Raw genomic sequence first — 27,332 nt, forward strand, 5'->3', positions numbered from 1 at the left:
AGATAGAGTGATGCTGTTATTACCCACAGCATGCATTATATCAAATAGCTACCCACCACAATCACATCCAGTCAAGAACATAGGCAGCAAACAGGTCCTGGGTTTGATTCCTGCTTGGGAGGCTGTGGGCGCTGAGGGTGTGTCCCCATGTCCTCAGTGCCTACGGCCCAGGTGGGGTCATCAAAAAGGGCCTTTCTGTGTCAAGTTTGCATGTTCTCCCAGTGCTCCCCTGGGGTTTCGTCCAGATAGGAACCCCTCACTTAAAAAAAAAAAAAAAAAAAAAAAAAAAAAATGTATAGATACCCTGATACACCTTATTTCTGGCCTTTTTGCCCTCCAGGCAGGAACCCATGCCAGGTAAACAACGGAGGATGCTCACAGCTCTGCTTCCCCACTTCGGAGAACAGTCGAAGCTGCTCCTGCACCGTGGGCTACAACCTGCGCAGTGACCGCATGTCCTGTGAGGGTAAGGATCTCATCATGTTCTGTGAGGGTAAGGATCTCATCATGTTCTGTGAGGGTAAGGATCTCATCATGTCGTGTGAGGGTAAGGATCTCATCATGTCCTGTGAGGGTAAGGATCTCATCGTGTTCTGTGAGGGTAAGGATCTCATCGTGTTCTGTGAGGGTAAGGATCTCATCATGTCCTGTGAGGGTAAGGATCTCATCATGTCCTGTGAGGGTAAGGATCTCATCATGTCCTGTGAGGGTAAGGATCTCATCGTGTTCTGTGAGGGTAAGGATCTCATCATGTCCTGTGAGGGTAAGGATCTCATCATGTCCTGTGAGGGTAAGGATCTCATCATGTCCTGTGAGGGTAAGGATCTCATCATGTCGTGTGAGGGTAAGGATCTCATCATGTTCTGTGAGGGTAAGGATCTCATCATGTCGTGTGAGGGTAAGCATCTCATCATGTTCTGTGAGGGTAAGCGTCCCATCATGTCCTGTGAGGGTAAGGATCTCATCATGTTCTGTGAGGGTAAGGATCTCATCATGTCCTGTGAGGGTAAGGATCTCATCATGTCCTGTGAGGGTAAGGATCTCATCATGTCGTGTGAGGGTAAGGATCTCATCATGTTCTGTGAGGGTAAGGATCTCATCATGTCCTGTGAGGGTAAGCATCTCATCATGTTCTGTGAGGGTAAGGATCTCATCATGTCGTGTGAGGGTAAGGATCTCATCATGTCGTGTGAGGGTAAGCATCCCATCATGTCCTGTGAGGGTAAGCATCTCATCATGTCGTGTGAGGGTAAGGATCTCATCATGTCCTGTGAGGGTAAGGATCTCATCATGTCCTGTGAGGGTAAGCATCTCATCATGTTCTGTGAGGGTAAGCATCCCATCATGTCCTGTGAGGGTAAGGATCTCATCATGTCGTGTGAGGGTAAGGATCTCATCATGTCCTGTGAGGGTAAGGATCTCATCATGTCCTGTGAGGGTAAGGATCTCATCATGTCCTGTGAGGGTAAGGATCTCATCATGTCCTGTGAGGGTAAGGATCTCATCGTGTTCTGTGAGGGTAAGGATCTCATCATGTCCTGTGAGGGTAAGGATCTCATCATGTCGTGTGAGGGTAAGGATCTCATCATGTCCTGTGAGGGTAAGGATCTCATCATGTCGTGTGAGGGTAAGGATCTCATCATGTTCTGTGAGGGTAAGGATCTCATCATGTCCTGTGAGGGTAAGGATCTCATCATGTCCTGTGAGGGTAAGCGTCCCATCATGTTATATATATATACAGTATATATACTATATATATATATACAGTATATATATATATATATATATATATATATATATATATATATATATATATATATATATGTGAGCAACTGTAGCATGACTCAATTTCTCCTCAGGGATCAATACAGTTATTCTGATTCTGATTGATTTGTGCGATATGGTGGCCTACTTTACTTGTTACCCCTTTTACTAGTCACATATACTACCTTCAAGTGTGTGATGTAACAGGTCACTGTTGTTCTGTAGGTGTCGACTCGTTTCTGATGTATTCCATCCACGAGGGGATCAGGGGAATCTCTCTGGACCCGAATGACAATGTGGAGGCCCTCATGCCCATCACAGGCACACTGTTCGCCGTGGGAGTCGACTTCCATGCAGGTACAGTCCTGCACAGCACACAGAGGCATTACCTCATCATGAGTTAAATCACTCATTAGATATAAACTATTGAAGTCAGAGTTAAGGCATGTCAAGCACATCACATTTGTCTAGCGGCACGTAGCGGGTTTAGCCGCTACACCAACAACCTTGTTGAGCTGTTGTCATTTTTATGTAGATATAATTTATAAATATATATGCTGTTCCTGACATTTTAAAATAGAAATATGGTACGTTGTTTAATTATTGTCCATTTTAAGTGGAAATACCAGCCATACTTTAGGTGGTTTAACTGCCAAAAAGTAGGTCTATGGACTGAATTGTGGTGTATGAATAACATCTTCGACTGCACATTCAGTTGTTTCCCAGATGGCATCCTTGTGTGTGTGCATGTGTGTGTGTGTGTGTGTGTGTGTGTGTGTGTGTGTGTGTGTGTGTGTGTGTGTGTGTGTGTGTGTGTGTGCATGTGCGTGTGCGTGCCCATGGCAACTTTGCTTTTCAAAGGTTCAGAGATAAAAAAAAAAACACAGAGTCATGTAGAGAGATAAATAGTAGCATGTTATTACACCTCCAAGAGTTAGGGGGCACTGTGCACTGCAGGCACAGTGTCCTGGGATGACCTCTAGGTCAGAGGTGATAAAAGCTTTCCTCTGTCTTAGCTCAGCTCAGCTTTTGGCAAGCTCGGTAGAGAGGAGTACTAGCTGAATGAACCTGGATCCAGTAGGCTTTTGTTTTCTGTAAATAAATCATTGTTACAACTTTAACGCTAGTATATTGGACTTATTTAAGGGTAAATTAAAAACTCTAAAACTCTCGTAACGGGACAAGCCCCGTCTTTTATTGTCACACGAACACCACAATACATGCATGCGGTCACAACACACTCATGCTGACGGTGGCCGGTGAAAAGTGTCCTCTGCATTTAACCCATCCAGGCATGTCCTTTCCTCCGGGGGGCAGGCCAGGAGAAGTGGTCGCTTTCTCGTACAGCGCCCGGGGACCAACTTCGGGTGTTGTCGTCACTGGTCGGATGACGATGACGATCTGATCTTCTGCATGTTTTTAGTGGGGGGGTTATATACGGAGGAACCCCCTGGGGGAGCACGGGGAGAACATGCAAACTCCACACAGAGAGAAAGGCCCTTACGACGAGATACCCCACCTGGGCAGTAGGCACTGAAGATATGGGGGGGAACACACAACCACAGCGCCCACAGTGTCCCAGGCGAGAATCGAACTCAGGACCTTCTAACTGTGAGGCGACAGCTCTACCACTGAGCCACCGTGCCCCCAATTAAACTTCTCACCACATTTACCACGACCAAATACAATGTGATTCAGGGTTTTGCATCTTGGCAGTGTTTCAATTAATAGTCTATTTTCTTTGGTGGGTTATACAATTCACAAAAGCATTTATATATTTTTTTTTCTAGACCATTGCGTGTACTAGTGCTTCACAATAGCATGTACAGTACATAGGTGTTTAGGAATCAACCAATTGCGCAACAATTCTAATAATAATTCCAGTGGAGACATGCGGCTTCCTTGGCTGGTGTAGCAGCTTTCATTGATTACTATGGCAGTGCTCAGCTGCAGCACAGTGTGAGTAGCATCCCTATACCTCCAGTGTGCAGATGTTCAATAGGCTTAGACACATACCATCTACTTGAGAACTTTGATGCATTCAAAAATCACAAACCCGTCAGGCAAAAGCAATCGTTTGTGGGCAGCCGAGTCGCCGAGAGACTCAAGAAATTGTCCTTCAACCGGATGACCTGGATTCAAGCACCTGCCCCGCTGAAGTGTCCTTGAGCAAGACGCTGAATCCCTACCACAGTGATACTCAACTTGCGATGGAATTTCAATTTCAATTTCAATTTCAATTTCAATTTTTTTTTTTTACTGTGCACCTGAACGCAACATGCAAGATACCCACTGAATAAGTGTCCAAATGTTCATGTCATTCTGGCCAATACTCCACTTCTGTTATAGCATTTCAGTCTGGAATATGGAATATCTTTCAATAATCTATGATTTACCTGCTAAAATTGTCAAATACCGCCGTCTGCTTGCTACCCAGGCACTTATGTATGTACTTAACCTAACTAACTTAACCTAACTAACTATCCGGTGTGCACAACATTGTCAGACTAAACTCCGGCTGACACCCCAAAAACCTACAATCCGCTACAGAAAAATGTATATTGTTTGTTTATCAACTGGCCCCTGGCCTTCTATCATTTCACGAAAGTGGCCCCCGGGCAAAGCAAGTTGAGTATCCCTGCCCTACCAGCTCCAGAGCCGCTTCTCTGTGGTGGATTCATGTGGAGGGAGGATTTGCCCGTATGGGACCACTGAGATATACGGATATCTTTGTTGTCTATACCCATTGTGTAGTATCAAATTAAGCAGAAATAAGAAATCCATTAAAAACAATCTTGGAAGTCCATCTTACAGTTGATGATTTCTTGTTAAAGTCCCTGTGCAGAGGTCAGTGTTTGTTGCTGCTCCTTACTGTCACTGCAAAGCCAAGTAAGTCCAGAGTAGACTGTTTAACGCGGAAGCTAAAATATGGCATCACACAACATGGTCCGCTTCACTGCTTTGATTTCCTACAGTACAAAGCTTTCCTAACCAAACATGTATCAGGCAGAGAGAGGAAAGGTCTTTGTTATACTGGGCTGTAACCTTTGAATAATGGTCTGTGGGCTTGTGGAGTGCAGCACAGATGAAAGAGTAATAAGTTCACATTAGAGCAGAACCTCAGCATGAGTAACAACCAACCTTTTCCTCTCAAGCCGCTGAAGCACTGGAATGCAAAGCAATTCCCAAGATATTGTATCAAATGAAGGGAACGTGCATTGCAAAGCATAAACCCCGATAGCTTGTGCTGTCATTTGTTATATCCCTGGTTCCCTCTGCATAATATATATGAGAAATATGATAGATTTATTACACTGACGAATGCTATGAATATGGTATAGGCTGGTTGCGTTCTTTATATGTTATAGGCTGGCCCTGATGCATGATAACACAAACGGTGGGAAATTGGATGCCGTGTGCCAAACTACACACGCATGCATGCATGCGCAGTACATACATACATACAAACACTTCCACACATGCAAACACTTCACTCATACACCCCAGTCGCATATACAGATCACATCACTGTAAAGTCACTCTACTAGACACTGACACACACACACACACACACGCACACGCACGTGGCCAATTCCCCCTGAGAATTGTAGACTAGCATGCTTCCTCTGATACATGTGCACTCACCAGCTGCTTATTTTCACCTGACAGTGAGGAGTTGCACCGGCAGGACATAGCACATGGGAGGATCGCGCTACTCACGCCTGTTCCCTCCCCTTCCGAACAGGTGCCCCGACCGACAAGAGAAGGCACTAGTACAGCGACCAGAGCGCACATACCCTTAATCCGGCTGCCCACCTGCAGACACGGCCAATTGTGCCTGTATCGACGCCAAACCAAGCCGGAGGCAACACGCGGGCTCGAACCTGCGACCCTCGTGTTGGCAGGCAGGGACTCTTAACGCTGCACTAGCTGGATGCCCAGACTTTCTCCTCTTCCAGATAGTCACAGGGTGTGTGAGAACACCAGCAGGTGGGGCCCTTCATTACACAAAGTAATGGCCGCACGCCACTCTCTTATCCAAGAAGCACGGCGACAGCCTGGAATCGGGGGCGTGACCCCCGGAGGTCAACAGCAATCTTGATGTGTGACCGCAGCTTTCGGCGAAAGGAGGAAATAAGCCGAGCACGCGCTCAAATTAGACATGGCCCGGGTACAGAACGAGCTTGGCGATTGCCCTCCCCCTTTATTACTCGGTGCAGGTGAACATGCAAATATGCCACTAAGCCCAGCCAGCAGCAGCTGATAGCTCACGCATATCATTTGCATGTCATTATAGGAGGCAAGCCGCCAGAGCATGAAGGGATGAAAGCCCTCCAGCTGGATTCTGTCGTATGTGAGATATGTGTTAACAGAGCGTGAAGGCAGCGTAAACAGGAAAGTGCAAATAAACATATAACGCCGCCTAACCTCTTAACAACGTGGACAGGAACAACTGACAGGCGAATGCCGAGTATGTATGAAGACCGGACCCGCAATGAATTACCTCGTATTTCATGTGCTTATGAAACAGCGCTGTAAAATGGGAAAGGGTCCATAACAGTTTTACCAGACACCGTGTTTTGCATGAAGCAATATATTGTCCAATAAAACTTGGTCAACAATTACCTTTCCTGTGGAGGCTCTACATGTCAAACACACGGGACTGTGCATGAGCCGTGTGGCTTTTCCTCATCATCATACTTTATATGCCCCCCCTCCCCCCCACGCATGTGGTCAAATGGACCGTGCTGTAGTAAAATAGGGTTTCATGAGCTGCTTTGTTTGAGGGCATAAATACTTTTGTGGCAGGTTCATTCCATCATGCCACGTTCTCTCTGTGCAGGGAATGACACGGTGTACTGGACGGACATGGGCCTGAACAGAATATCCCGGGCCAAGCGCGATCAGACGTGGAGGGAAGACATCATCACCACTGGCATCAGCCGGGTCGAAGGCATCGCTGTGGATTGGATCGCCGGTCAGTATTGTGACTTTTGTGGAAATGGAGTCTAGTGATGATCCACAGGCTTTGTTGAGTTGCTATGGAAAAGCGCATTGAAAATTCTCCTTGTATATGTGCAAGTTTACTGTACACCCCCGGTTATGGCTCTCATGACAATAATGTCTCTTCTTTTCTGATTCTATTTTATTTTCGCACATCAAAAAAAAAAAAAATCTTTTTTAAACAATACCGAAATCAGTGCTGGGACAGAAGGCAAGCCCAGAGGGCTTATACAGAGTCCTCTCCCATCATGATTAGATCATATAAGAAGAAAAGAAAAGAAAAGAGAAAAAATATATATATGGTTATATATATCGTTCTTGCTGAATCAACATCAAATCAGACTGATTTGAATTGTAATAGGACTGACGAAAGCCACAGGTGTGATATGCAAGTAATCCAAAGTTTTAGCTTGTGTTACATTTGTCAGATTTTACAGTAGTTAATGTTTGTGCGATTTCACTGATAATGCTTCTAATCATATATCTACATACATTGTATTGTTTTGACCTTGTGTTAGAGAGTTTGAGTTTTAACAAGCCTTTAAAGTCCCTGGAAACCAGAAATATTTCTTTATTATTTAGCATTTTGAGTTCATCACATCACAGGACCCTATGTTAACTCATTGAGTGCCAAGGACGGACATGTTCGTCATTTCAAATAGTAACGTAGAGTGCCAAGGACGGACATGTTCGTCAATTGCGTTTTTTGACGGTGGGGCGTCGATCAAAGCCTTCTGCCTCTGATGTACAAATATTATAGCTATTGGATGTGTCTAACCTATTTTACAGAACCCTTAGGTGGCGACAGTGCTCTCCACATAACAGAAAGGCAAGGAAAAAACAAAGAAGAAGTCGTTATGGAAACGGAAATCGCATCGCATCCGTATGCATCGATATGCTGAAGCACGTTACTGCAGCTGTGCCTGCAGCAGCCAATCTGCTCCCACAATTGAGCCGCTCCGTGTCGGTTGCGACAGTACATCCGCACATCCACACCGTCGAGTTGTTATTATTCTCAACTGGAAGCATCGTTGCCGGTGACAAACACACGCGGAACGCTGTAAAAAAGCAGGATGTCAAGCACCCTTCACTGTGCGCACAGCAAACTCAGCAGAGAGCCACCACAGACAGGAGGAGGAGTGTGCAGTTGAGGCGAGGCGGGGCGGGGCGGGGGGGGGGGGGAGGGGGCACGCAGAGCAGCACACACACAACACCCAGACAGACCCAGGCAGCAGGACAGGATTGACAAACGCAAGCCAGAATATCCGATACCCACCAGCAGCAAATCAAAACCAGCAAGAAGCTGCAACCAGCAGCGCACGCAGGGGCCAGCGCTGCTGGTTGTAGCTAAAAATATTATTCTGCCAAACAAAATTCCCTGGCCTAAACTGTTTTATTGAAGGAAATTATTTTTGAGGTGTGACTACATTAGAAAAGATTAGCTTCAGAGTCAGTGATGTGCTTGAAAGGATTAATTTCACAAAAGGCCAATTATCTCAGCTTCTAGAAAAAAATTGCTTTTTTTGGATGAATCAAGCTATCTTCTCCGGCTCATAACTAAAGAACGGAAAATGGGATCAATAAACTTTTTTTTGCAGATGATAGAATAGAGTCTCATCGTTCTTTGTGCGTGTTCAGTGTTTACATAGTAATATCACACAATATTCTGTGGGCCTCGAGAAATCACTGAAAACGCTCTGAAACTCTGGCACTGGGAGCGTCCGTTCTCCAAAAGTGGCTGGCACTCAATGAGTTAATAAGCCACCAGCCGCTACAAATGGAGGCTGGCTCTATCGCCAGGTCCTCATTGCCAGCCATGTTGTTTTCTAAGCTAGAGGAGCCTGGGACTTTGAAAGGTTTGAGTTTTGTTGTGAAAAACTCTGTCAGAATTCTGAATCAGGTTAAGAAAGTTTTGAATGTACCAGATGTTTCTGTTCACACACCAATCTGTTTTAATCATTCTTTTTTGCCCTCATGGTCAGATAGAATTTGCCATGCCTGGAGTGAAAAGGGGCTGGTCTCCATCAGTGACCTGTATATTGATGGCCAATTTGCATCCTTTGATCTTCTGAAGAGAGCATTTGAGTTGCCCCAAACGCATCTTTATAGATATATACAAGTTAGACATTATGTCCGATCCAAGATTCGCAATTTTGACGTTCTCCCAGATGAACATGTTTTTTTTTAGGTTTTGTTAAGCCCTCCCAACTCCAGGCATCTTATTTCTAAGTTTGTGTGTTTGTTCGACGATTGCATTAAGGCCCCCACTGAGAGGATCAAAGAGGCGTGGCAGGAGGAACTTGGTGTGGATCTGTCTGAAATCATATGGGACAGGAGTCTGTCTGTGGTCCAGCTCTGTTCAATTAATAGTAGACATCAACTTATCCAATTTAAAGTTGCTCACCGTCTTCATTACTCCAAGCATAGGTTACACAAGATATATCCTTCGGTCTCACCACTATGTGATAGGTGTCGGGTGTCGGAGGGCACACTGTCCCATGCTTTTTGGTTTTGCCCTTCACTATCAGGATTCTGGGCCAAAATATTTGACTGGTACTCTAAGGCCTACAAAATAACCCTCCAACTGGAGGCGGAACTCGCCATCTTCGGCTGCTCGGAGTCCTCTTTGCTCCTCCCAACGGCCGTGCAGCAATCTCTGACACAGGGAATGACAGTTGCCAAGAAACTAATTTTGAAGGAATGGAAGTCCTCCTCTCCACCTTCTTTTCAGCTGTGGCTGACAGACATGATCTCAGTTATACGTATGGAGAGACTCAGATTCCAGAGGTCAAATTCTCTAAGGAAATTTTCCGTTATTTGGGACCCGTTCCTGACCTATTTTGATCAGGCTAAAAGCGGTATTTGAGTTTCTTTGGGATCCTTTGCACAGTATATATATATATATATATATATTTTTTTTTATCGATTTGTAAGCACATTTTGACATTTTGTAGCATTGTAATGTTGAATGTATGTATATATGTTTTTTCTTTTCTTTTTTCCTGTTCTTGTTTTGTTTTCTTTATGTTCTGAAAAAGTAAAATAAAATATATAAAAAAAAAATAAGCCACCAGCCAAATTTGAACGATGATGAACGTCGCAAAGTATATAAATTTAGGTTTGACAGTCTGGCAAAACTCATGAGAAAATCATTATTTTTTAGAGTGTATTTCTCCCGCGGACTGTGTGGGCGTGTCCCATCTGCAGCAGGTTTTCCGAGAGAGAGAGCGCGAGACAGAGGGGGGAGGGAAACGGAGAAAGAGATCAAGTTACACAGCACTCGCGAGTGTGTGTGTGTGTGTGAGCGAGCGAGCCACCAGCCTGTGTGTCTCTCGCTCTCTCTCTCACTAGTCCAGAGAGAGAGAGAGAGAGAGAGAGAGAGAGAGAGAGAGACACATGGCCTGAAACCCGACACCTTGCTAATCTCACAAGCATAGCGCTTGGCAGACGGCACACAGAGTGGGAGGGAGACGGACAGCGAGGGAGCGCTGTCACTGGGGGCAAAGAACGGACTTGCCATAGGTGGGTGCGGATTGCGCGCATGTACAAAGGTTATATAGAGCTTATGACGTCATAAGCTCCTGCGTTTTAGCACCTCGCGCACTGCTGTCTTCAATGAGGAAGTACTTTGTAGAATCTTGTAGAAAAGTGGCGATTTTAAGGCTTTGGGTTGAAAGTAATGTATAATAATTTCGGAGGCACAAAATTACTAACATAAGACCCTAAATAACATAGTTAGAACGTTTTTGTGGATTTTGGTTTCCAGGGACTTTAATGAAACCTCTACCTATGACATGTACATCATGGCAGAGGACAAACAAGTTTCACAAAACAAGAAACCAGAACCAAAGCAACCCCCCAAAAATTGTCAACAAAGCAACACAAAACAAAACAGATCAGTCGTGGACATTCATACACATTGTCAAGCCCTCCTCATCCCAACTATGTGTTAAAAACCAGATCTCCTCCCTCCAGCCTGCACACAGCTTCCCCCAGACACCACCTTGTGAGAGAGAGAGAGAGAGAGAGAGAGAGAGAGAGAGAGAGAGAGAGAGAGAGTGAGTGAGTGAGTGTGTGTGTGTGTGTGTGTGTGTGTGTGTGTGTGTGTGTGTGTGTGTGTGTGTGTGTGTGTGTGTGTGTGTGCATCTTTGAGAGAGAGAGAGAGAGAGGGAGAGCTGATTGATGCTGTGGCATTATTGTGTGGCAATACACCTATTTCACATCCCACCCAAATCATCCATTTTGTATGTAAAATCCACACGGATTAAATATGCTGTTGGCTCCTTTCCTTGTATTCATCCCAGAACAGCAGGCTTTTCTTTCTCTTTGTTTTACTTCCTGCCTTTTAGACACCGGTGTCATTTTGGCTTGAGATGCTTTCTGATTATGCGTGTGTGTGTGTGTGTTCGCGCGCACGTGTCGTCATGGCAAAATGTGGTTTTGGTCTTGGAGATACCTACAGTATTGTAGTGGGAACTACCACAGAAGCCGGTTGGAGTACTTTGCCAGGTGTTTATATATGTCTGTCTGTATGTCTGATGTTGTTAGCATGATAGCATCAAAACTGTGCAAGATGCAGTCACCAAACTTTACAGGTGCTTAGTTGACATCAAAATGAAGACTGAGTTTGAAAATGGGCGTGATCGAAGCAAGGGGGCCGCCCCACTTCACGCCCCTTGCCCACATTTGTGGACCATAGATGGTCTCTAGTTTAATCCCTTTTCTGATCTATATTCAACATGAAACAGCCATGTAAGTGTCGTCCACATCACAGCATTCAGAGGACAAATCTGAACACATTGACCCCAAAAGGAAAGAATACGTTTTTCGGTGAAGTGCCCCTCTAATATATGTCATCCCTCCGAGGAGCAGCAAAGCTCTGCTGTATTTAAACAACTTCTCTCTCCACAGGAAACCTGTACTGGACAGACCACGGTTTCAACCTGATCGAAATCTCCCGTCTCAGCGGCGCCTACCGCTCGGTGGTCATATCTGAAGGACTCGATCAGCCCAGGGCCATCGCTGTGCACCCACAGAAAGGGTATGTCTGGTCTGAGCACAGCAGCTGAAAGGTCTGTCTACATCACATGTATGGGAGTGGGTTCAGTGGGTCAATGCACTATTTACTGTCATCAATAGTTTCCCTAGTGCAGTGTTTCTCAAACTTTTTCAGACCAAGGACCACTTAACCAATAAAAAAAAACTCGGGGACCACCCAAAACATCCCCAAAAACAATAGGGCTACGACTTTAGTTTTTACTACTGTAAATTATAAATTACAGGCTAATTAAATGACAAATAGCATTAAAGCTGTACATTTAATCAAATGTTTGGCTTCCCACAATTATGAAAACAAATAACCGATATAAAAAAAATATATATATATATATATATAATTTATTTTAGTCCATTTACTTTTTTTTTTACATGTATTTCTCCTTTTTAGTTCAAATATATTTAAAGTTCAAAGAAAGTTTTTGCAAGTTCAATAAATGCACAATGTTGCCAAAGTCAAATAGGCTATCTGTTGCCATCTTAAAGTTGCATTCAGTGATGTTTTTGTGTTCAAATAAGTGTTAAATGGCTCTATATTCTGACAGCAATCACTGAAATAGAGTGTTTGGTCAGTGACTTGAAACTCCCAACCCCCCGCTGTATGCCTACTCTGTCTCTCTCCTGTAGCCCTGCATGCAGAGTGGATGTATATCCAGAACCATAACTCGTAGAGACTCGCGGGTGGTGGCGTTGGATTCGGGGTGAAAAAATACATATAGTCCTTGATAGGCATCGCGATCTGACCTTCCGTTTTCCAGAAAATGTAAGCATTTCTCTGATTGGATAGTGGGAGGGAGAAAAAAGATAAATCTACTCGCGGACCACTAGGGGGCGCCCGCGGACCACCAGTGGTCCGCGGACCACTGTTTGAGAAACACTGCCCTAGTGAGATGACAGTTTTGCTTATTGTAGACGGATGGGCCAGAACAGAAGCCATGTTTAATCGGTATTGTGTGACGTGGCCACTTCCAGGAGCTCATAAGATAAAGGGGAGGATGAGGCGAGTGAACGCATGCTGTCAGCATAGTGGGACCACACTAGGTAATGACCAGGTAATGACCAGGTAATGACCTACTGATTGCCAGCCTCTGCAAGACCCTGCAGGGCGCACCCATCTATTGGCACTGCCATGCCATCATCAGATGAAAGACCTGCAGTCTTACCAAGTGTTATTGTTCAGAGTGTTGCTAAGTGATCAGATGTGGCTTCCACTTCATGTGTTACTCACCTTATCTTAATGCCAACTCTTTGAGTGGCAGCAGGCCATTAGGAAACTTTACCCAGCGCCTTGCCAACATATTCAGAGCCTTTGGCTTTTTCTGCATTTTGTTGTTGAATGATTTCAGAGTGCATTGTATTCTGGAGTTTTTCCATCTGTGCTTTATGCAAAGCACTCTATTCCAGGGGAGCTCAACCTTTTGTAATCCAAGGCCCACTTCTGATTGTTAAAACATTTCCGAGGACCACCTTACCAAAGATAAATGATAGGCTATATAATTATGTTGATGTGAGAGGTCCCACTAGAGATGGTGCTCTGAGGCCCACCAGTGGGCCGTGGCCCATTACTGCTCTATTATTCTATCAAAGCGAAAGTAAAAATGTATGTTAACGCGTAAAATTACAATACTATAGAATTCTAGTGTTCAGCACCTTTGCTTGATTTGAGTGAAACTGCCACACGAGCAAACATTTGCTCAATATTTCTTATCTTGTTACTCGGGTGTCATTTCTTGCTAACAAAGCTGGCCCCTTCACTGGAACTTAGTGGGGTTTTATGGTGTAGGATGGACTCTCCATTAGAACACTTAAACACAGTATGGGACATGTACGTAGTTCATTTATGGATGGCATTATAGTTAGGAAATACAAATAATCCCTTTCCAATTGTTATACTTAAAAATACAGAAGGTACAGTTTCTCAGTGCCCCCCCCCCCACCACACACACACACACACACACACACACACACACACACACACACACACACACACACACACACACTATCTATTTTTTACTATTAATACTATTACTATTATGGAGAAATTGGACAGCAAAAACTCTCACATTCACTACTAATCTACCTTCATATATGCTATTGAAATTGAAAATGTTCTCTCTCTCTCTCTCTCTCTCTCTCTCTCTCTCTCTCTCTCTCTCTCACACACACACACATACATGCACACACACACACACACACACACACACACACACACACATAACACCTTTCACATTCACCACTGAAATGTTCTCATAAACTGCTGAAATGTAACCTTTTACAAACACCACCACTGAAACAGCCCTCACACTATTAACTGAAATGTAACGTCTTACATATATACAGTTCTACTGACATTGAATTACATTGTTGTACTTCAACAAATGTATTCTTCTGAATGCCAATGATAAACTGCTGCACAAACAAACGTTAGCCTCATCAAAGGCACTGATTGGCTTGATTGTTCCTCTCTGACTGAGGACAAACCATTGACAGGGGAAGCACCACTCTCTGAAGAGTGGCTGATAATTCACCAGTCTGGAAGCAGGCTAGTGTTAGCTGGTTTTCTGTATGTAAGAGGTACAAAATTCAATAGTATGAGGTTACATTTCAGTCATATGTAAGAGGTTAAATTCGACAGGTTTATTTACAGTGGTGTATGTGTGAACATTTCAATAAGGTATATGACCATTTTTACATGGTATTTATATTTCAGTCATGTTTATGAGAATATCTCTGTGGTGAATGTGAAAGGTCTTACTCGAGTATGTGTGAACAATTTTCAATTTGAATAGCAGAGTGGTTTAGTAGGGAATGTGAGAGCTTTTCAGTCAAGTGTGTGTGTGAGTGTTTGAGTAGCGTTCATGAGAGGATCTCACAATACATGCATGTAATATTAATATATAATATACTAATGTCAGCGTTTGTAATGTTATGGCTAATGGCTCTAAATGAGGCGTTTCTTAAAGGAAGGCTTTGACGCTTTTCAACCCACGTTGTATCATTATAATCTCGGTAATATATGCAGATGGTCAGTGTTTACCTTGTGTATATGTTTTCTCCATCGAGAAATCCCCATTAGTCTGCCTGCAGAAACTCCACCGCACAAGCTGGTATGGCTCATTAACAGTCGTTAAGGCTCTCCATGCGATTCTCCATGGATGTGCGCATACAGAGAAAATAAAAAAGAAGCAATTTGTAGTTGGAACAGCCACCCTCGAGCAGAACAGCTGTTCACTTCCGTGTCCAGAATAGCGCGTTTTGCGTCATTCTGAACACTCTGATACGGAAGTGCCTGGAATAAACTGCAGATCTCTCGATGCAGGAAAACATGAAGACAAGGTAAAGGCTACTGACATAATGATACAATGCCTTCCTTTAATGATCACCTCTGTCTATCTAATACACACTGTAAACATTGTGGCAACATGCTGAAGCCGATCCATTCAGCCATTGTGTTGTGTAACTGTGCAACCAGGTATCTCTTCTGGACCGAGTGGGGCCAGAACCCCTGTATAGGCCGCTCCCGCCTGGATGGCTCGGACCAGGTCACGTTGGTCAACTCGGGCATCGTGTGGCCCAATGGCATTTCGATAGACTACGAGGTACAGTCCGTCGCTCCACTCCACTCTGCATACCTTCCTCCGCGTCTTACTCTTTTGTGGCGGAGGTGTAGGCATCCCTAAGAGTGTGTGTGATGTGCATTTTCAAATTGCTTTCCAGGAAAATAGATTATACTGGTGTGACGCCCGCACAGACAAGATCGAGAGGATCAACCTTGAGACCGGCGAGAGACGAGAGATTGTACTGTCAGCGGCCAACGTGGACCTGTTCTCCGTGGCTGTGTTCGGGCCTTACATCTACTGGTCTGACAGGTAATTTATTATTTCCTTAAATGCACACACACACACACACACACACATGCGTTGCGTTGGCCTGCGAAGTCAGCAATAGTAACCTGGCATTAACGCTTGCCTTCAAAGATCCCTTGTGGAAATTGTAGAGCATTATTTGCACATAATGAGGGGCACCACCTATTTATGTAAATACTCCAGGTAGACTTCAAGGCCAGCAGCAAGGGCAGGTCCAGCTTCCACATCTTTCTGTCAAGCCAGGCGCTTAGCTCACTTTAATGACACCTTGTTTCATTACCCTGTATAGCTGAAAACGGAGAAAATGCTTTCTAGTCTTAAATGGTAACCGCTCATGTCACACGGCCATCTCTCTTCTTGGCGTGCTGCAGGGCCCACTCCAACGGTTCAATCCGACGAGGCTTGAAGACGGACACCGCTGAGGTGGAGACCATGAGGAGCGGCCTGGGGGTCAACCTGAAGGATGTGACAGTCTTTAATCGAGGCCGGGAGAAAGGTGGAGGTTTCAACTTAATGCTCTTATTGATTCACATTATCGCTCTTGTTGCATGAAGGCCTACGTCAATGGCAGAAGGCTGTCCTAGCATGCACATTTGTACCGATTCTCGTCTATAATGCATGATCACATACAATCGCACATGAGTGAGAATCCAGGGCAAAGTAGTAATTAGACATGCTTTGGGTTTTGAATTGTTGGTGGCACAGGCACCAACCCCTGCGCCAGAAGCAATGGCGGCTGTCAGCAGCTGTGCTTCCACCTGGGCAGCGGCCGGTGGACCTGCGCCTGTGCCCACGGCCACTTGGCGGAGGACGGCTTCGCCTGCGAACGCTACGAGGGCTACCTGCTCTACTCCGAGAGGACCATACTGAAGAGCATCCACCTCTCGGACGAGAGCGACCTCAACTCGCCCATCCAGCCCTTCGAAAATCCGGCCTACTTCAAGAACGTCATCGCCCTGGCCTTCGACTACAGTCAGAAGACAGCGGGTACCAACCGCATCTTTTTCAGTGACGTTCACTTTGGAAATATCCAGATGATAAATGACGACTGGACAGGAAGATCGATTCTAGCAGAAAGTAAGTGTGCTTCACATTCAGTCCCTTCGCCATGTATGTAGACTATTTGTACTTGTTTGATGTCATTTGACTTTGTGTAACTTCATCAGAAAAGAAAAAAGATAACTTGGATACATTTTGCGTTAGAGTCCCCGCCCTACTTATATTTATGCACTGGTCTGGTGGTAAACACACTGTACTCACAAGTACATTTCTAGACACCCCTACACACAACCCCCTACATGTATCTCTGCCTCATCAACACCTTCACATTGTTATGTGAATAGATGGTGGTGTGCTGCGTGTAGTCCGTGCAATATTGTTCTTATTTATAGAGCTATTTCAGGCTTTTAGCAAGTGATTTTGCAACCCACTCCCTATTGAAAGATGACACGAACAGCTCTTAATGTAAAGGTATTTTTGTAAGTTGGACAGATGGCTGAGCTCCTGTGTCAGTAAACATACGGTATAGGAACTTGCATTGCACCTTTCCCGTCTGCCTACTATCCTATCAAAATAAAAGCAAAATACCCCTAAAGAATAATCGAATATATGTGTATATATATATACGGTGGCCCATAGGACCTGTAGCTCGGCCTCGCCTGCCCTATTGGCGCGCACGGGTCTGTGTGTGTTGCTCACTAAATGTTATTGCATCAGTGATGTCACAATGCCTCCTTGTGTGTGTGTGTGTGCGCCGCATTATGATTCACTGATGACATCATCAGTGAGTGTGTGCCCCCTATGACATCACTGATCATCATTGTGACTGACATCACAATGCCTCCTTGTGTGTGTGTGTGTGTGTGTGTGTGTGTGTGTGATATCACTGATCAATCTTGTCACAATGCCTCCTTGTGTATGTGTGAGCCCTTATGACATCATCACTGATGACATCCCATCATTAGCTAATTAGCCTAATTAAGAAATGCGGCTCCGTCAGGTCACCCGCACGGGTGCCCTTTACACACCCTGAAGGTTTCACAGTGGTGGCTGGTGAGCTTGGGGACAGGGGAGGAAGCGAAAAAAATTTTGGCTTTTTTTTTCACGTGTGCGCGCGCGCGTGCGCGCATGTGTGTGTGTGTATTTGCCATGTTTCCCATGCTGTCAAGCCTCTTAGCTTTCCACCCAGTGAGGAGCATTGCATTAGCACCCAGTGAGAGGACTACAGGACGGAACAGCACCTGGCACCTGAGGCGGTCCCAGGGAAAATATGACGTGTGCTCTGCTGCTGATACTCTCACCCACAAGCAGTTTTTGCCCAAAACGCCCAAATCTCATTTTAAATTAGCATTAGGATTAGACTGTTGTGATGTCATTATTCAGTTTTAACCATCAATAATTGTTCCTTTTCTCATTATTTCATTTCTCAGAGTAAATACTGTATATTTATTTCGAGATTTTGTCAATTATTTGTGCTGTTATGGTTATAATTAGCCTAGTTACTCACTTCTACACTATCTTAGATTGTGTTACTTATGGATGGCATGGAATTATAGTGAAAATAGATTATCCCCCCTTTTTGCTGGGGACCCCACTTTGAAAACCACTGGCTTAGGCTAGAACTGTTGCGAGAATGTTTCAGGATTTATCTCTATGCATTAGGCTGTGATTACTATTTATATAAATCTATTTATTCACATAGATTCATGATATATTATGGTATACAGCCTACCTGTGACATCAATGTTTTGATTCATCCTATGATGTCTCACACTCAGGTGTGCTTTCACAAGACAGGTGTTGTCCATTCAATCAGCTAACCTGTCTTTATAATGGCTGTCTTGCACTGTTTGTATGATACTTGACAAAGTCTATGGCCGAAACTGTTGTCAAATAGCGTTAAATTACACTTAATTGCATCTGGAACGAGAGTGTGTCTTCATGTGCACAGTGCTGCACTACTCATTTAGTTATCAACTTTGGAGCGTTATTTACCCCCCCTTCCCGACATCCTAGGTTGACATGCTTCATCCCAATCGATTCCTTATTTCTTCTACTTTCATATGATATAAAGATCACCACTCAAGCTTTAAAATTGAGCCCGCTGTCAGCTATCGATTTACAGGCCAAATTCAGTTAAAAATGTGTGAATTTAAGCTTCGCGGGTTTTAGTATAAGAAATTACAGGATGAAACTTCAATACGACAAAAATAGCGCTGCTCGGTGAACCATTTCCACGCCGAATTTAATAGAAGGTTCGGATAACTTGAAATCAATTGACTTACTTGAATATCCGTGCTGTCTGTAGGGGAAACGCTGCAGTCGAGACGTTGCAAATATTCCAGTTTTCTGACATTGCAAAAAGCCCGTATCGCGCAGCTCAAGTCTCCCCGCAACTCGAAACTCGTTTTGGTGGTAATCCAATATCAACGACTGTCTGGCTTGTGAACACTTACTGATTGATAAAAAAGTAAATAAAAATAAGAGGGAAATATGATATGCTGCTACTGTCTCAGTAAATCCTTCCTGTCAGGTCAAGCAGTGGATTTCACCTCCTTGATTCAGCGTGACCACAGACCAGCCAGTGGAACAACGTTGCCGATTTTCAGACGTATTCAGCATTGGACAATACAGAATGTCAATCAATGTCAAGCAATCGATCTATCAAACAACAACCAATTAGGGTTTCACCTGGTTTCACGGGCTAAGGGAGAGCTCCCCTCCTCCTCAATCTGATTCGTTGGAAAACACATCACTCTAGGGCTGCAACAACTAATCGATTAAATCGATTAAAATCGATGATTAAATTCGTTGGCAACGAATTTGATTATCGATTCGTTGCCTCGCGATTAGTTGGACCGCAGAGCCATCTGTTTTGTTGATATTAACAACAGCTGACCGCAGCTGTTGCGGCGCAGTGCTGGCTACGTCACTCCCTGGCCCCGCTGTCGCGGAGCCGACTACGTCACTCGCCTTGCGCACGCGCAGTAAACGACAAACAAGTTGAGAATGAGAAAGCAGCTCGACCCAAAACTTCGCAAGTTTGGGAGCACTTCATATTAACTGGAAATAAAAAGTCTGTTACGTGCAAAATGTGCAAAGCCGATCTTGCATGGCATGGAAGCACAACGGCCCTGCGTGAACACCTTAAACACAAACATGTTGGATCATTGGATGATGGTGAAGGGAGCTCAGGAGCCGGGTAAGTTAACTTAACTTAGCGTTATACTACTACAAACTCGATATGCATGTAAACTAATGTTACATTATTAGACCCATGTGTATTGTTGTTTGAAGTGGAAATGTTCGTCTCACAGCAGATAGTTTGTTTTGTTTATCTAACATTAACAGGCGATGCGCCCGCACCCAGGTCGACAACGTTAACGTTATAGCCGACCGGCTCGTTAACGTTACGTTAGCTTGCTAACGTAGTGGTAGAGCAGACGTGGTATGTAAACTCAGATAGTTTGTTTCGTTTATCTAACGTTAACAGCTGATGCGCCCGCACCCAGGTCGACAAGCATGGTGTGTTAAGCCGACCGGCTAGTTAACACGTTAAGTGCCATAGCCGAGGTATCTCGTCTTACATAATCCAACGCTTGAGTGCCAGAGCCGAGATATCTCGTCTTACATAAACATTTTTTTTTTTTTGACGGTGGGACATCAATCAACAACTTTTACATCTTCGAGATCACTATTGGAGCAAGAGAATGTGTATAATCTATTTTACCGACCCACTAAGTGTTGACAGTGCTCCCCCAGACGAGCGAAATCAAAGAAAAAACTGCCGCGGGAGCAAGCCATTCAAGGAAATGGCGAGGCGATTTTACAGTAATCCATTCCAGACTTGTCTTGCCCGAGAGCGGCCGCGCGCAGGCAGCAGCACACAGAGAGCGGAGAGCGATTTGCAAAATAGATTATAGGTGAAACACACTTTGAAACACCTCAGAAAGGCCAGAATCAACATCTGCCCATCGCCCACGCATTCCCCGGCCCATCTTGACTCGCACAAGGAGCGTCCGCACGCAGGCAAGCAGGCAGGCAGGCACGCAGGCAGGCAGGCAGGCAGGCAGCAGCAACGCGCTTCTGACACGCCCGCTGTAGAGCCAGGAGGAAGGAGGAGAAGACACACGGAGGGAGGAGTTTGAATGAGAGGGGTGTTTCCTGTTGTTATGGAGGAAATTACTGTTCAAAACTATTGTTTAGAATGTCTGACGGTCTTACTGATGCCAAAAATGAATGGTTAAAGTGACTGTTTCACAAAAAGCCATTTATCTCTGAATAAATTTCCAGACGCTGAAACCATGCTGTACTCAACGGCTAATATCTACATAACTACTAACTCTGCAAACTAACTCTTTTAGACAGAGAAAGCACACATTCTATTAGTTATTTTTAGATGATTGGTGTTCATGAATTCTTAACAGAAAATAATCCTCGGCTCTTGTAAAATGAGCCAGAATCCTCAAAAAAAAACCTGGCACAACTTACCTACAGGATGAAAAAATGGCTGGCACTCAATGTGTTAACGTTACGTTAGCTTGCTAACGTTAATGGTAGAGCAGACTTGGTATGTAAACTAAAAGAGGGGTTGTTGTCCCTTGTTCATTGGTGTGTGTGCTACACTACAGCTGCTACAGTCTGTCTGCTTGTGTCTACTATAGCTGCTACAGTCTGTTTGTGTCTACTATAGCTGCTACAGTGTGTCTGTTTGTGTCTACTATAGCTGCTACAGTCTGTTTGTGTCTACAGGGCTGGGTTGTCTCTGTATTTAGCAGACTCACATTGTACTCATCCTGTGGGCTAGTCTGTGTTGCGTATAGGTTCTGTTGTGGAGAGGATCTCTCAACTTGGCCTGCTCTTTCTGTGTTGATTGGGTCATGCAGGCAAACTCCCTGACCACCATGCCTCTGCACGAGAGACATACAGCTCCCAACATCGCAGAGTGGTTGGAGGAGGTTGTAGCTAGATTTGAAATTCCTCCTAGCACTTTATTTAAGAAGATATGAAGATATCTTTTGCACTTACACCATACATTTGTATGTATTTTGTATTCGTTCATGCCGTGTCAAAGCTATTTGATGTAGCAAAGCCCGGTGGGTTTTTGTTTAACAAAAAAAAAGTTGTTTTTCAATAAACGGATGGAAACAATATCAGTGCATTTTTTTATCCGATTAATCGATTAATCGACAACTAACCCTACCAATTAATCGATTATCAAAATAATCGTTAGTTGCAGCCCTACATCACTCTCACTGTTTTCTGTGAATTGCAAGTCTTTTTCAACCAATCTTATTTTTTCATTAGATAAATTACCAAATAAATCAAGCCCACAGGGCGGGTGTTTTTTTAATCCCCTCCCCCATGCTGGGACCAGGGCCAGAGTGACTCGTCTGCATGGAGCTATATAATGAATGAAAAAATGAGCGTCTGCACATAAGAAAAAACACATTTGATTGATATTTTATTATAAAAAAAAATATGAAAAATGAAAAATATAAAAATAAAAATAAAAAATATATTTTTTTAATATATATTTTTTAATATATAAAATCCCCAATCTAATAGAGGAGGACCATCCTCCTATGCCTCACTGGAAAAACCTCCTCTGAGGTTTCAGCCCGATCGCACGTTAGAAACAGCATAGCAGTTCTCATTCTGTGACAGATTTTAACTAGTTTTGCTTGCTATTATTGTAGATAGCCGAAATGTGTATCATGATACCCCAATATCGAAATTAATATGAAATACTGTAGCTATTCAAGGTCTGAGAAAGTAGCCCTTTTAGCCAATAGTTTTGTCAAGATGTGTAAATGGACACAAATTGATTTGTCATTGTCAGTTTTACACCTAAAGAGTGTGAATCATCTCCCTGTCTACAGATGAATAACTTAATACAGGGTATGGTCTAATAGCTATTTTTGAAAGCATTTCGCTGACTGATCAGTACAGATGGCACAGCGGGAACAGTCCCTCTCTATTCCTTCACTAAAGCTCAGTCAATCCCACCTTGATAAGCATGACTGGAGTCAGATGAACAGCAAAAGCCTCTGTTCTGCTCGGCTAGCATCCTCTGCCATCCTCTCAAGTCTCCACTGGGAGCAGAGGTCAGCATCTTCCCGCCCCCTCCTCCCACGGGGGACTGGCGGGGTCTTATACTGTTCTACTCCCCCAGATCTCCCTCCTGTTAGCGAACAAACGCAGAGCAAACGGAGCTTTCTCTTAGCCACAATCAGGGATTATTATCCTTGAGGAATTAACAAAAATAACTCGGGGAACATCTGTTGGAGTTTTTAAGTGTCCTTCACATGTTTGCAAATTATGCAATCCAGGTGGTGGTGAGAATAGCTCATTTGGGTTCATTTTCAAAATGCCCCACCATAATTATAGTACCTTTTTTTCTTTCATAAATGATGATTAACAAAACTGTTTGTTGCTATATGCAGCAGTGTTGCATTTTATAGGGTTTTCCCCAGTTTTATAAGATTTTCCAGGTCTGTGTAATATCGCTGTCTCCCTTGTTTCCAGTTAGCTTGTTTGGCATTACAGGGAGCAGCACATGCAAAGTGAGCTGATACCGGCTGCATTCCCTTTGAAACAGCTTCCACCCTCAAGCCACATTTAACCCTGTAGAATCTCCTTTATCTACAGTGAGAAGATGATTAGATAAAAAGCAAGACTCTTGTCCACTCCCGACAAAGTTTCTGTCTGTGCCCCGTCATTGAGGAAGGGTGAAGATGTTAATCATCCATATTTCCCTAATTAAACTCCACGTCCCCCAGTAATTACTCCCCTGGCATCGCCAACAATTTCTGGGAAACTCCAAGCTGTCAGACGCCTTTTATTGCAAACTATTAATTAGCAATCGGCTGACTCAGGTAGTGTCTTAAGTATTCCAGTGTATGGTTTATAGCTTTTTAGATGACCAGATTCAGCCCATATCTCCAGCATTGGCCACATGTTCACCATTAAGACCAATTAGGACTGCATTCACAGATGACAGGATGTACGCAATAGACTTTTTACAGATGCAGAATAGAGTGAGAAGCTGATTAGATCTCAGCCAAATGGTGGTGACAGATGTTCTAAGAACTCTAGGGAAGAAGACCTTCAACTCGGAATGAGTCCATTCCACTTTGAAAGGTAACATTCAATTTGTTCCATGTTCTTAGTTGCTAAATGACCTCATGAGCGGGTAGAAGATGCACAACTGTGATAAAGTCAACCACAAAAAAACAACAACAACAAGAAGTCAGATACCTTGAGGGAATTTCTTGGGTATGATGGCTGCAGGCTAAGAAATTAACTTATTGAGGGCAATGTTAGGAAATTAGTACATTTGTATTCCAATCAGCGTTTCCATTGTCCCGTAATTGCAGGACATTGGCCTTTAAAATTAATCAAAAACCTGTAAATTAAAATCTGCAGGACACCGTGTCCTGTAAATTATCTCCCAACGCAATTAAGAATTAACGAGTTAAGAATATTGACCTGTCACTTTATAGTTTGGTAACACTGTCAAACAGCTCCACACGAGGTGTGACAAACTAACTTGCTAGTACTGCTCGTCTTTAGCTGCTTCTGATTGGTCAGTCTAGAGAGGTACATGACATTTCTCCAAAATGCTATTGGCTAATGGGGCGGCTGGACGGGACTGAGTGTTGGGATTTTGACAGTGCGGTGAGGTTTTGTGTGTCAGTGTGTGCGCTGCTGTGCACTGATATAGCATGTGTGTTTTCCTATTAACGTAGTGGCTAGCTACCCAAAGCAAGCCAAGTCTACTATTTTCAAGTCCTCTACAATTAGCCTGACTCATTTGTAATAAGTGTTTTTCTACGGCTAAAGTTTTGCATGCTATCCTATCGTCTGAGAACTGTAGCCTGATGCTAATGCTTTCGGCCTGCTTGTTAACGTAGCTAGAGGCTAGTGCTTTCTGCCTGCTTGCTAATGTGGACGCTACATGGATCTATTATCGGGATGCTAGTGTTTTCCACCTGGATGAGATGACCAGCTGGACCATCGCCACACCAGATAGCGCACCGTGTGACTGGAAATGCACGGTTGCACCTCTTATTGGCGGTTTATACTTTCAAATAAAAAATATAAATCTATAAATCTAATTATGTCATTCTTTATAGCCTAAGGCCTTGGCCAGACTGATCCGTGGTGTCTGTCCGTGTGCGTTCATTTCTCTGTTCACTTCCATTCATTTTCAATGCCAGCTGTCCGACTGTCCGTGGAGCACTCAGAAGCGTACGTATCCAGAAAATTTGCATAGCCTACGTTTTGATGGACAGAAAGTTGAAGAGGGATGAACTTTTTCTGGATGGACGTATCGGATGGTCGGATGGTCGGATAGTCACTGTCCATTTAGGAGGCGTTCCGAGATTTGTTTCAACTTTTCAAAGAAGATGGCAACCGAGGCGGTGAAGGAGGCTATAATTAATACTGTGTACACCATCCCGCTGTTGTACAAAGTGATAGTCAGTGTCACCGTCTGATTTCACCATCTAATCTGGTCATTCAGTGGCATTTTATTGCCACATAAGTAACGTAGCGCACAGAGCTAACAGCTAGCTGACGCCAGCTTTCTTCTTCTCTCAGTTTATAGGCGGGTCGCTGACACCTTCAAGGTGCTTACCGCCACCTGCTGTACAAGTAGGTTACTTGTACATGCAATGGACATAAATCCATCCATCTATCCGTTCTGTCCATTTTCTGACGGATCAGTGTGGCCAAGGCCCTAAGCCTATATCAATTGTCTTTAAGCGCAATAAACACAGATTTAATGTGTCCTGAATTTATACCACTTGTCCTGTATTTGAAATATTAAAGGACACAATGTCCCGCAGCTGTGCTTGCTAGCGGAAACGCTGATTCCAATACCAGTAGCAAATGAACAGTTGCTTTGTACCACTAAGGCCATGTGTCCATATGGCGTCTTTTCCTGGCATTTAAACACTGGCAATACGCTGGGGAGCGCTGATCCCAGCGCACTTCCAAGTAGTAGCAGATTGACAAAAACAAGGAGCGCTCGACACCAGTGCATTTCTGAAAAGTTCTGATATTTTCAGCTGGAAACACTGGGTGCAGATGCACAAAAAAGGCAGAGCGCTCTGAAATGATATGCTGGGTGCAGCGCACTTTCTCTAGACGGACGCAGACGCTCGCATACGCTCTCATTGGAAACAACCCTCATTGGAAACAACTGAAATAAGACGCTGGAGCTCAGCAAAATATGCTGTATGGACACACGGCCTAAGACATTGTTTTACCATGCAGCACACTCTTCTTTCCACTGCTGGAAACTGGCAGCAGGACTTACAGAACCAACCAGGCCATCTTCCACCTCTCCACTATTGAGTTGCTGGTTCAGGTTGTTTTATTTAGTGTTGACTCACTGCTTTGTGTGGGGTCTATTGAGTTGTTGGTTGACTCAGTTCTCAGTCTCTATCTGCTGCGCTGTTGGCGCCGCTCACCAAACGTCTGGGAGCCGAGACTAAGTTGTTGGTTGTTTTATTTAGCGTTGACTCAATGCTTTGTGTGGGGTCTATTGAGTTGTTGGTTGTTCAACCCATTCTCACTCCGAGCGCGTAGCATATTGACGCTTTGTCCCGTCCCTTGTGCGTCGCTTGTTACTAACATGGTACCCTTGAGCGACCCATGAAACGACTTGGGCTTTCCGACTAAACTCAATGTAAACCCATGGAAGTCATCTTTGACGCTTATGGCAACTGCTCCCCCATTAGTCAACTGCTCCCCCATTAGGGTCTGGGGGGAGGAGCTAACCTCTCCCAGACCCTAACCCTAAACCTAACCTCTCCCACCCCCCACACCTAAACCTAACCTCCCCCAGACCCTAACCCTAAACCTAACCTCTCCCACCCCCCATGCCTAAACCTAACCTCCCCCAGACCCTAAACCTAACCTCTCCCACCCCCCACGCCTAAACCTAACCTCCACCCAGACCCTAATGGGGGAGCAGTTGACTAATAGGGGAGCAGTTGCCATAAGCGTCAAAGATGACTTCCATGGGTTTACATTGAGTTTAGTCGGAAAGCCCAAGTCGTTTCATGGGTCACTCAAGGGTACAATGTTAGTAACAAGCGACGCACAAGGGACGGGACAAAGCCTCAATATGCTACGCGTCAGAGTGAGAACGTGTTGGGTTGTTTTATTTAGCATTGACTCAGTGCTTTGTGTGGGGTCTATTGAGTTGTTTTATTGTTGTTGTTGGTTGTTTTATTTTGCCTTGTGTGGGGTCCTCTTTTTCTTCTTCTTGGTGTTCTGATCAAAAACTGCTTCATTTTTCTCACCCACAACCCACTGGAAACTATCCGGCAGTGACAGGCTCCCATAAATCACCTGACCTACGGTGGCCTACTGGGGACAGTGGTTGTAGAGCGTGCTGTGCCCACATAATACAAAGACCCTGGTTGGGTAAACCCATTTCAAATCGAACAAAGGCACCTGTTTGATGTAAACGCTTCTAATTTGTAAATGACTGACAGGCAGATGACCCGCATCACTAAGGGAAATTTCTTCCATGTAAAATGCTGGATTAGTTGTTCTAACCCTGCTTGCCCACCTCAGCACTAGAGAACCATCCAAACAGTCTAAGCCATATTTGATAGATTGGGTAAT

General features: G+C 44.3%; 1 protein-coding gene across 1 annotated transcript in view; it reads left to right on the top strand.

The window, feature by feature from the left end:
- Positions 1 to 27,332, top strand: part of lrp1bb (low density lipoprotein receptor-related protein 1Bb) — a gene marked incomplete at its 5' end in the record, with an annotated part of 421,412 nt that overhangs the window by 282,944 nt on the left and 111,136 nt on the right. The window contains 8 exons of the mRNA XM_083638437.1: positions 341 to 466; positions 1,990 to 2,121; positions 6,608 to 6,742; positions 11,680 to 11,809; positions 15,296 to 15,422; positions 15,541 to 15,692; positions 16,061 to 16,185; positions 16,395 to 16,766. Coding sequence (XP_083494563.1) covers positions 341 to 466; positions 1,990 to 2,121; positions 6,608 to 6,742; positions 11,680 to 11,809; positions 15,296 to 15,422; positions 15,541 to 15,692; positions 16,061 to 16,185; positions 16,395 to 16,766 — 1,299 coding nt within the window. The remainder of the gene's footprint in view (positions 1 to 340; positions 467 to 1,989; positions 2,122 to 6,607; positions 6,743 to 11,679; positions 11,810 to 15,295; positions 15,423 to 15,540; positions 15,693 to 16,060; positions 16,186 to 16,394; positions 16,767 to 27,332) is intronic.

Source organism: Poromitra crassiceps, assembly GCF_964638095.1.
Source record: "Poromitra crassiceps genome assembly, chromosome: 6".
Lineage (NCBI taxonomy): Eukaryota > Metazoa > Chordata > Actinopteri > Beryciformes > Melamphaidae > Poromitra > Poromitra crassiceps.